We start from the raw sequence: 11,403 nt of genomic DNA, 5'->3' as shown, positions 1-11,403 counted from the left end.
TTCCATATCTGCAATAAACCTAATTCCCAGCCATTCGTTCTTTGAGTTTTAATGTACTTAATCAGAGCCTTCTTCAGTTACAAGCCGGGGCGTGGGTAGGTTTGGCAACGCAGAGTGGAGGCGGGAGATTTCAGAGTGATATTGTGTTTGCTCATTGCTTTCGTTATACGTAACGCGTATTTTTTCAACATTACTTCATGCACAAAAGTAAGATCAAGATTCAGAGTAGTGATGCAAATTATTACGGGTTCGAAAATAGTGTTTTATTGCAATCAATTAGCTATACTTCAGAATACGGCGTAAGTAGGCTACTTACATACAAAGGCTGCCACTTAAAATAATTACAAAAAAACATGTTTTTATTGATAGTACGAAGGTAAATAAATAAATAAAAAAGATATTCCTTGCACCGAAAATAATAAAATCATTAATGCAATAAAGACGTAAGTTCCTACGCAGTATTCTTAAGTTCCATTCAGTTAACAAATTTGTGGCTAGCAAATTGACAATGTTTTGTGACTTAATGGTGTTTCATCTGTGAAAGGTTTAGGATATATTTTAATATTATCTTATGCGATTATCTATCGTGTTTTTCTACAAATATTTCAGATGCCTAGAAAGTGCTGTGTGCCTATGTGTCGTAGCAACTACACTTATAATTAAAAAAATAAAAACATACTTGTTTTTTTATTGATGGTACAAGGGAAAATAAATAAATGCTTAAAGAAATGTTACTTGTACCAAAAATAAATAAAATAATGACGTACTTTCGCAATACCCTATTCCAATCAATTAACCATTATGTGGCTAGTAAATTGACAATGTTTTGCCGCTTAATGTTGTTTCACCTCTTCCATGAAAGGTGTAGGATATCATATGCATTTTAATTTCATGTGATTATGTCGTGCTTTTCTATAAATATTTCAGATGTCCAGGAAGCCAGTTTTAGTTTGAACCTAGCCAGTCACCATAACAATACTGTTATCCTAAATTATTTGTTATAAACTTTTTAAAATATAATTTTAAATAAATATAACTACAGAAAACAAGCTAAGAATGTGAATTATGCAAATAGGCCTAAAATAAAATGTAAACAGAAGAAACTATTGACATTCCTATTATAATAAAAGTATGAGGATGTAAATACAGTTAAGCCAAGTAAAACAATCTATGAAAAAATGAAAACACATCCCTTCAACATAATACGTAACAAAACGCAACATTATCTATCAAGTAAATGTATGTATCAATTAGCGTAAACTCAGTGGACTTTAAATCCTGTAAATACCAAGTGGGTGAATATAGAGTATCCAACGCCCACTGAACGAATATTTCACTTTTATCACTGCCAATGTTGCGCTATAATCGTATATGCAAGGTAGGCTATAACAAAAACCTAAACTAACCAAACCTAACCTGTCAAAGAAGCAACAAGTTATACTAAATATGTGTAAAATTGGCCTATGTCTCTATAGTGGGCGGGACATAAGTAACATTGACCAAACCAACAAAGTGATTATATGCATGTACAAATTATAGATAGTTCTGACGTATAGCAGGCATTCCGAATCTTCAACAAAACTGCAACATTTATGGGATCACAAAACAGCTGTTTACAATGACTTTGAAAACCAACGGCGTAACTTTATTGATATAGCAGGCGAGACCCAACAATTTGACTAGCATTCTGATACACACAAATCACAAATAAGAATATAAAAATGTGGTTATACAATATTTAATAGAATAGTCAGTTACTTTGTCATGCATAACCGTAAAAATTCCCAAAGACTGCAACCATTTTATTTTCATTTATTGTCTTGTTTTTTTTTATCACCAACACGCATTTAGTTTATAATACATCAACAATTAACGTTTGGTACGACCGCAAACATAATTCCATCGACACACACTTATATTGTAACATTAATTTGCATTGGAAATCGGCATTAGCACAAACACGTGTACTGTACGGTCAGCCTCCGGGTGACAGATAATTACAGTGTTGCCGACGTATGGCCCCGGCTTGTAACTAAAGAAGGCTCTGACTTAATAGAAGAGAAGGAAAATGTGTTCATAGAAATGAGATTTCATGCAGTAATTAAGGAACCTGTATCACACGGTGAGTGGATTGTTGTGCAACTTCTGGACACGATAACAAGCTGTTGACTTGTGGTACCAGTCACGTGATTTATCTCTGCTGATATCTGATTAATATTTATTTTAAAATGAAAGTCATTCCGTTATCTTTCCGTTAGGCCTACATTGCAACTTTATTTATTCATAACCCTTTCTCTAATATGCTGTTCTGAAGCACCACTCCTATGATCCACTCTTCCTTGCTTGTGTAAGCTGTCTGACAGCTTTATCTGGCTGTTTGTTAACCGGTAGATAAGGCACTATATAACCCCTCAGAAGCAGGGTTGCATCACTACTCATTCTCGTTTTCAACCAAGTGGTTTTTGGTTCGAACTTCTTCACTTTTCTCCCCGTGTACAAAGTCTGTGGACGATTGTGTTCGGAATTGACCTGAACTCCGTCACTGTTGGTAGCACCGTTCTTCGTTTCGCTCAGTGTTAACATAACTTCATTTTCAATTCACAAGGTAAGTTCTGACTGTGTAACAACAGCTTCTTCTTCTTCTTCTTCTTCTTCTTCATAATGATATAGGCTAACAACAGTGTGGAACTGATAAAGAAGGACGGGCTGCTTCTCCCATTTCGTCGGTGGTACTGGCTACTGGTAAGGAACTCTGCACTCCCATAATTCAGGATTTCCATGTCAGCATGAAGGCCATAGGTCTATATGATACCACACATTATGATACATTATTCATATTGCCAGTGTTGGCAAACCTGCACTGTCTTTCGTTGGCTATACCTAACTTATGTTAATTTCGTATGTGCGGTTGTTATAGTTTTGTATTGAAGCAGAAGAATAACGTGTCCAGCATTCAGTTGTCGGTAGTGCTTCCTGATTGCTTTGAGGTCGCTGAACTTAGGAAGGAAATAATTTGTAAAATTGTTTTGTGTAGGAAGATGTCTGAGAGCCGGAAGATGAAGCAACACGTCATAATCGCAGTGCAGTTGGATAGATAAATAGGGGTGGCCAATCTTTTTTGCTACCTGAGCCAGTAAAGTCTTAAACATTGTTGAATTGCAACTATAACCAGCTTCTATATTGATAGATGTTCTGAATTTAAAATTACGCACATTTCATAGTTGGACCAAAAAATATTGAAACCATATGCACTAAATTAGCTAAGTGATTAGCCACAAAACTGCTGTCGCTTTACTAGAAATTGCAATGAAATCTTGAATGCAGATTACATAACTGTCAAAGTCGCGAATTAGATTTTTGGATCTTCTTTTCACGTTAAAGATTCTCAATTTTGTGTTCGAATTTCAATGAACGTAAAACATGCCTATTGGCATGGATCGCATCTGCAATGGAACTTAAAACGAAAATTAAAGCCATTCTCGATCTTGAATCATAGCATAGTTCAGCTCCGAAAGTATAAGCACTAAGTCACAAAGCCACTCTCAGTTTTTAAGCAGCATACTTCGGAAACAAAATGTTTCAGTTCCCAGAATGCAAGTATTTTCCTTTTAATCTCAGTTACCATGGAAACACTGAGCTGTGGACTAAACCTTCCACATATTCATACATTTATTCCTCCAGATACTCTACACTCCCGCCATTCGAGCAGATAAACAATGACGTCACGGAAGTTAGATGCTAAGCGGCTCACTGTATTAGCCGTCTGTTGCGTATTAATAGCCGGCCTGCCTCGGAGTCGAACCCGGTGTGCAGAGAAGGAACCCCCTCCACCACCTCTGTGTACAGAGAAATGTGTCAGAGGCTGGGCTGCTGGAGATCGATTAAGCCAACTTAGCCATTTCAAGTTTAAATCTAGCATATTTAGAGTGACGCTTGGCCATAAATATTGAAGAAATGTTGATAGTCTGAAATATGGCATATTTTGTGTAACTGTCTAGCAAGCATCTAGTTTTTTTTGTTAAATATTTGTCCCTAAGTCATACGAAAATGAAGCTCATATGAAACAATTGAATAGAAAATTTCATGTCATGAAAATTGAATACTGTCGTATTGTTTGACTTCAGACTGCGAGCCACAGATCATAGCACAGGAGGCGCAAGTCATTCTCTCTCTGGCCGCCCCTTCAGTGTTTTCGGTTTATACAGTAGTTACATTTGAACACAAACTCAATTCTGTTATCTTGTAATGAAGTGGTTCGCAAACGTTTTCGTGACGAGGACCATTTTTGAGTAACACAAATGATTGCGACCACCCATTACCGTACATATACTCAATTCAGATTTGCAAATCCCTATAAAATCGAAAACAACCATCAGTTTACTCAAAACCAAAGCACACCACCCAACTTCCAATGTACCGGTAACCGCAAAATAATAATTCGGAATTTTCAAATGTATTCTCCAATTCTCTTTGGCTTCTTGCTGATATGTTTTTGAACACTTGAGCACTTTGAATATTTGTTTGCAAGACCAAGATGTTAAAATAATAACAGCTAAAGAGAAAATCGACGGATTAATAAGGAATCTTGATTTCTGGTTATCACTTGACAAAAAGAAATTTGATTAAATATAGTAAAATACTATATATTTTACCGGTTTTGTGAAAAAGAAACTGTCATATTTTTTATTTTCGTAAATAGATCATTTAATAATGCAGAATCACTGTACGTCACTAATTTTCTTACATACCTAAAAATCACTATAAAATAGACATGCATTTATACCTGAATTATTATCCCGCGGTATCTCGTGCACCTTGATTCCAGCTCTGGTAGTTGTCCCACTTTGATTTTCTCCTGAACTATTTACTAACTTATGTTTTTTTATGGATTAATTTATGAGGTACAATACCAGTGCTGTTATCAAGGCGTTAAATGTTGCTTGTCGTGTGATAGACTCGAAAGGAGGATATTACGCACAGTGGCACGTTGCATTCCGGACAGTAGTATCTGCTCTCCTATACGAGAGCGTTTTGGGAAGAATGGTGTAGCAGTCATTGAATATTTGTACCAGTACCTACATCTGTTCTTCAGGTTTGTGAATAATGTTCTGCAGTATCACTATGCCCAAAAGTACACGTATTTCAGAGTCTGTAGTAGGCCGCCACGAATTATTTTCAGCATTCTGTGAACACTTATCAGCATGCCGAATCGTCTCCTCGAATATAATGTTGATGAGGTCATTATTAAAGAATAATTTAAAAAACTGAGAATTATCGTTTTCAGAAACAATGTTAAAATTGCAGGAAATGGGGACCTCGGAGGTGCAGAAGAAATGGTGCCAGATGTCTTCTATTCAAACCACTGTCGGAAAGACGCGACATCAACTGATCTGAATTTGTTTGTTGGTCTATAACTTCGTCTTCTGATACCGATGTTTCATTTCCTAATCTTCTACAGGAATATATTCCTGATCAAAAGTTTCGGAATCACTAACTTGATCCATCTTTACACAAAACAGCACAAAAAACACTAAACACAAACAGAAACTAACTAGCATCTACTCACTACTGTGTGTGAATGCTATATGAGCATAGAATTCCACTCTCAAGGAAGAAGTACAAAAAACACCACCAGATATAGCAATATCACTAACTTCTGTAGCCATCTAGTGAGGAAAAGGTTAATGGAAGAATGGAAACGTATATATTCGGGATATAAACCTTAGCAGCGAAAATGGGACTCAAACGAGTTAACTCGGGTTAATAAATTTTTACACAAGTTAGCAACCCGAGTTAACTCGGGTTAATCAGGGAAGTGGTTAAAGAACTCGTGGAAAGTTTATTTACATGCTTCTGAATGATATGACAAATACTGAGTTAGTTTTTGCTGATATGCGATAAAGTTTACACAATTTTAAACAGTCCCACACCAATCCCAATTATAACAGTCAGAAATGGAAACTGGGTCCGTTTTTAGACAGCTGTGTTTAACTGGTTGTGATTCTTAAAAAAAAAGGCTTAATGAAATATGTACCCATATGTTGAATCATTTTTTTTTACTTTTTTTCATAAAGCATAGACTAATTTTGTATCAAAAGAATGCAGGAATATCTCGAGTTCTCAAAAGAAGTTCTTAATTTTTATAGCATTTGTAAGTTCGTACTTACACAAGTAAGTTCCTAGTCTATGATTGCCATGAAAGCAAAAGTAAGAAATTGAAAATGGTTATGAATATAGAGTTCAGATATGAGAAGATATTTTCTCAAGTGCAGATAGGCCTACATTTATAACATTAATTATTTTTTTACTTCATAATTACTGAAACACTTTTATTCTTATTTTTATGTTCAGCGTCTTTTATGTTTATGTTTCTAAATGTATGTTAGTAAGACGTTTTTTGTTTCATTTTGTAAATCACTTCGCGACCCCCTCAGCTCTTTACACGACCCCCACTTTGGCAACCACTGCGTGTACTAGGCCTATTTAGTGTAACTGCATGCAAGTAGTCCTCTGTCGGTAAAGAATTATTTTTTCAGTTTGCATAGTAAGATATGAAATTAAATGTTTTGCTGCATCCTGTTGACAAATACAAATTAGTTGAAGCTAAGGAACGGGCATATTTTAAATATCGTTGAACTCAATCGTGAGGCCTAAGTCATATTTGTAGCATATAATAATTAAATAGACAAGTTGGCACCATAAGGCATCACCCATGTGTCAACTAAGCCAGGAGATAATTGGTTAGGATGATCAGTTCCTTTCCCCCCTCCATTGCATACATCGCCGATTAGCTACATATTACACTAATCAGACTTCAGATGTATACAAACAATTGTTCTTTCTCTGACACATATCGCCAAGTGAGATGTACTGCCTGATAATAGGCCTACATATCAGCCAGAACCTTAAACAAAGGTCATAAATAAATATATAGTTTCATGTTATTTAATATAAATTATTGCATCAACGAATCCTGACTTCACACCACAAAAAATTTCTCTAAATTGATCGTGATCAAGTCTCCCGTATTTCTCTGATCAGAAGTTGTTCACCCTATTTTCTAACATAAACATTATTTAAAGTCGATATGCAATAATGCATTTCGTATTTTATTCAATTTTTTAAAAAACGTCTTAAATTGGTCGGCAGGAAAGCATAACTTAACAGAATAGTTTTTTTAGTCACCTAGCGTGTTTATTTCACGATGAGTTGTCAATGCCGTCATTAAAACGTGTTGTAGGGCAATGTTATGTTTGTGAGGTAACAGTAGGCCATCTCTGCTCCGAACGTAAGAAAAATTGTTCAGTATTTGTAAGGTAGTCAATAAACATCATTAAATATAAGCCTACGCCTACAAAATAAGAATTTAGATCTGTTTGTGGCTATCCACATAGGCATGGGAAGGAATATAACCTAACCATGTCACCATGATATCCTGAAGCTAACAGGCTGAAGTATCTAGGCATGCAGATGAGTACAATAACATCTGTCACAGCCTGAGAACAAGTTGTACACAGCTGAAGCAAAGGGAAGCTCTTGCCAGGAAGCTGCGTCCTTCACAGCCACAATCCAACTCATTCTCTGCACATTCATTGCAGCCTGAAGCGAATATGAACTAGGGTTACGTTTCACTGCAAGGTCACAAGTGAATACAAATTATATTTAAGGATAATTAATGGAGTCGTATTTTTCGTTTTGAGCTCTGTAGGATGGCAAACACTGTATCTATTCCTGAGCTGAAGGATCTAGTCAAGACCCTGGAGGAGGAAGCCCTGCCACTCGTTGAGGAGGTGAAGAACCTCAATGAGGTGCAGGACGGGATATCCTCAATCGACTTGGGAACAGGGAAGGAGGACAAAGGAGCAGAGAAGAACAAGGAATCTGAGGGGATGGGAGTTGTGAACAGGAAGGAGAAGGAACTGCTAAACAAACAGGAAGAACTCATAAAAGTGTACAAAGAATTAGAAAAGGTAAGGGATCGTCAGTTGTCTGTAGGTACAATAGTTACAGTTAGAGGAACGAAAATTAATCACGATTATTTTTTGAGCAGTGGTTAAGGTTTCTTTTGACATATTTTTTACGCAGACTATATTCCATTCAGAAAGTGAGTGACTTGAAAGCTGAAGAGAAGGCAAGACCATATCTGTAGCCATTGAATCTTCGAAATCCTCCCACACCACATACGGAATTGACACCTGATTCGAATTGCGTTATTTCGTGTTCGAATGAACGTGAGAGATGAAATAAATTTACTAATATAAAGTACATGCGATTAATATTATTAATTATCAATTATTCCATAAATGTGGTCTACATATTTTTTATTACTTATATGAGTTTATTCGTTTCCTGTATTTTTTTAAATAATATTTATATATCATAATAATTTTCACTGGTCTGATTAACGTAAACATAGATGGCAATGGGATTACTACAAAAATTATCTTCATGCACAATCCACGCTATATTTTAAATTGGCTTTGAGTGATTTATAAAATAATGTATTCAAGATTAATTTAGGAATACATTAGACGAATTATTCTTGCACTGAAAACGGATGCTCCCTGGACCAAATCATCCCATTTCAATTATCTAAATACAATAGCATTTAAAAACATTTTAAAAGATTTATTCTTGCTGCTTGGGCAAAAATGATCGCGTTCTAATTATTTAAATACAATTGGAACTAAGAAACGTATTAAAATAATTAATTTTGCACCAAATTCCGATGCATTCTGGACCAAGGAATTATATTTTAAAAACTTCGTAGATTTTTATGTTATTTTATGAGATTGTTGTGACTGATATACCCGTTAACTGCTTCTTATTTATAATAGTAGGCCATCATATAAGGATTCGCACTCAAAGGGATGAAGGTCAGTGTTTTGGATGGCCCACAAGCCATGAGTCGTGCTAAAGATGTTGCTTTGCTAATTATTCTGTATGCAGCGTTGTGTACTATACGGAACTGTTACCTAATAAGTAGGCCTATATAACTTTGGCAAAGCTCACATCGTGTCTTTGCTCTTTTACAGAGTGGCTTATTAAAATGTTGAGTTTATTTTCAAAGATATAAGTACTTTTTTCCCGTATGCATGTGGTATGGGAAGGTATCGATGTTTCAGCTATACTTTCAAAAGTTCAAAGTCCACTCACGATACATTTTTCATACAGGTCACACTCATTTTATAGTAGTTTTCTTTCAGTTATTTTTTGTGTGTGTTATTCCGTATTAGTTCATAATCAAACACTTCTTTCTGTCAAACTGAAACCTAGCTGAGTGACAGCTAGTCTGAACCCGCCTTTGTTACAGTTACAGGACGAAAAAGTCCAGCAGCTGACACAGGAACACGAGGAGGAGAAAAAGTTATTGCTACAGGAGGAAGAAGTAAGTGATGAGCTGTTGCCATGGTTACACTTATCAGAGGCATTCCTGAGCTCTATTCATTCAATGAGTAGATGTGGATTTGGTGTTGGTGCTTTTAACACTGCATAATTATCAGAATCAACATTATGATTGTTGTCACTTTGCCTTCATGAAATCTTGTGCTTCTACTCAAACTATCACACCACAATGAACTTCCTCTGAAGCCGTTTGTTTTTGTTGCAGTTTAAAGAAAGAAAGCTGGAAAGGCTGGAAAATGATTTGATAGAGTACGAGTACCGGCTGCAATGCAAAATAGTAAGTGATGAACTGTTGCCATGGTTACATTCCTTGAGATCCAGTCAGTAATTAAGTTACATATTTAAGTACAATTAGTTTTATTGCATAGTAATGTGTGACAGAGGCGCGCTTACTTGAAATACTGTATAGGTTATTGTATCATCATTATTACCAATATCACCATCACCACCGTAGTCATCGTTCTCCCCTGGTTTCTTCTTATAACATTAACTTATGCTTCTAGAAAATGTACCTTCGCTTCCTCTGAATAGTTCGTCTTGATTACAGTGTATAGAGGAAGATCTGGCAAATCTCAGAGATGAACTGGAAGAGAAGCGACGCCAGCAGGAAGCGGTAAGTGATGAGCTGTTACCATGGTTACAGTTAGGAGAGGGTTTCTGTTGATTTCTTTCACTCACTGAACACAGCTTTTCGTGCGAAGTAGATGAAGTCCAAGTTCATTTTCCGATCATTATTTTCATCATCGTCGTTGTAGTCGTTTTCTCTGTGAATCAGTGAGGAAGAAAATGACAGGAAAAACCTAAAAGAAGCAAGAGTGCAGTCCTAGCTTATGGCAGTTGTAGCGGAATGTTTGGGGATTTAATGAATGTCACCAGCAACGGAAGAAGCGCGAACAACACATCTCTGAAGAATGATAAGTCGGCAGGAATTTTGTTCTTCATTCGTGCGACTTGGTTGTAATAGAAGGAGAGAAGTAAATTGATTCAAGCTATGACTTCCTACAGTTACTGCTACAGGAACTTTGGAAACGAACAAGGTGTAAGTATAAAGTTACAGTCTCTTGAGCCTTCAAAGAATTCAGAATCTTGGAGGCAAGTGGATAAATATTCTGCTGCCCACACTCGAGAACCGGGTTCACACAATGACAAGTGCATGTGGAATTTGTAATGAACAAAATTTGGAAATATAATTAGAAAATACAGTCTATCCGTTGCTTCCAAAATTAATGAGCAGTTTATCATGACTTACAAAATTATTCATTTCCTGTATACATAGAAACTGAAGTATAACTACTTATATGAACGCCGATTTTGCCGTTACGTAGCGAAGAATTTGCCAGAATAAATTCGTCAATTATCCCCACACACTTCTGAAAATTTTTGACATGGTGAGTGTAAATGTGACATAATAATAATAATAATAATAATAATAATAATAATAATAATAATAATAATAATAATAATAATAATAATAATAATAATAATAATAATCAGTATAATAATAATCAGTATAATAATACAATTAATAATATAATATTAATAATGATTTATTTATTTTTGTAGATTTAATACCGCAAGACGTTACCTTAAACTCTACGTAAGGATGAGAAATCTGCGATGTGTTGGAGGCACTTAAAGAAAAGTCTTTTGACGTGGCTGTTATTACGTTTAGTGTACATATTGACCTTACAAACTACTAATATTTAATGTGTTTGGGTGTTTGAAAGATGCAGACCAATCAGCAAGGTAGGCCAGTATAAGAAGCCGAAGGAAATTGGTAAATAGGTTTGCATATTCCGATTTCTCATCTTGAAGGTACCGGTAGATTGCAAGTTGGGTGATATCCTCTGGTTTTGAGTAAAATTGTCATTTATTGGATTTACTTTTCGACTGGGGTTAAGTAGGCCTACTGGTACAGTAATAGGGAGTCACAAACAAAAGTCTTGGTTTCCGCCTCCGAAAAGTTTGGGAACCTTTATTTTATGTGACTCATGGCAT

At 35.8% G+C, this 11,403-nt stretch overlaps 1 protein-coding gene across 11 annotated transcripts in view; it reads left to right on the top strand.

Annotated features, from left to right (window-relative positions):
* Positions 1-11,403, top strand: part of LOC138713499 (golgin subfamily A member 6-like protein 24) — a 588,053-nt gene that overhangs the window by 555,837 nt on the left and 20,813 nt on the right. Inside the window, exons 1-5 of one of the 11 annotated variants that reach the window (XM_069845670.1) lie at positions 2,415-2,605; positions 7,709-7,970; positions 9,314-9,388; positions 9,611-9,682; positions 9,953-10,018. The exons of 9 other annotated variants lie outside the window; for them this stretch is intronic. In XM_069845670.1, coding sequence (XP_069701771.1) covers positions 7,710-7,970; positions 9,314-9,388; positions 9,611-9,682; positions 9,953-10,018 — 474 coding nt within the window. In that variant the 5' untranslated portion in view covers positions 2,415-2,605; position 7,709. Of the gene's footprint in view, positions 1-2,414; positions 2,606-7,700; positions 7,971-9,313; positions 9,389-9,610; positions 9,683-9,952; positions 10,019-11,403 lie in introns of those variants that run through there. One more of the 11 variants, XM_069845675.1, reaches the window with a different exon arrangement.

Source organism: Periplaneta americana, chromosome 2 (genome assembly GCF_040183065.1).
Source record: "Periplaneta americana isolate PAMFEO1 chromosome 2, P.americana_PAMFEO1_priV1, whole genome shotgun sequence".
Lineage (NCBI taxonomy): Eukaryota > Metazoa > Arthropoda > Insecta > Blattodea > Blattidae > Periplaneta > Periplaneta americana.
This window is presented reverse-complemented; position numbering and strand designations above follow the sequence as displayed.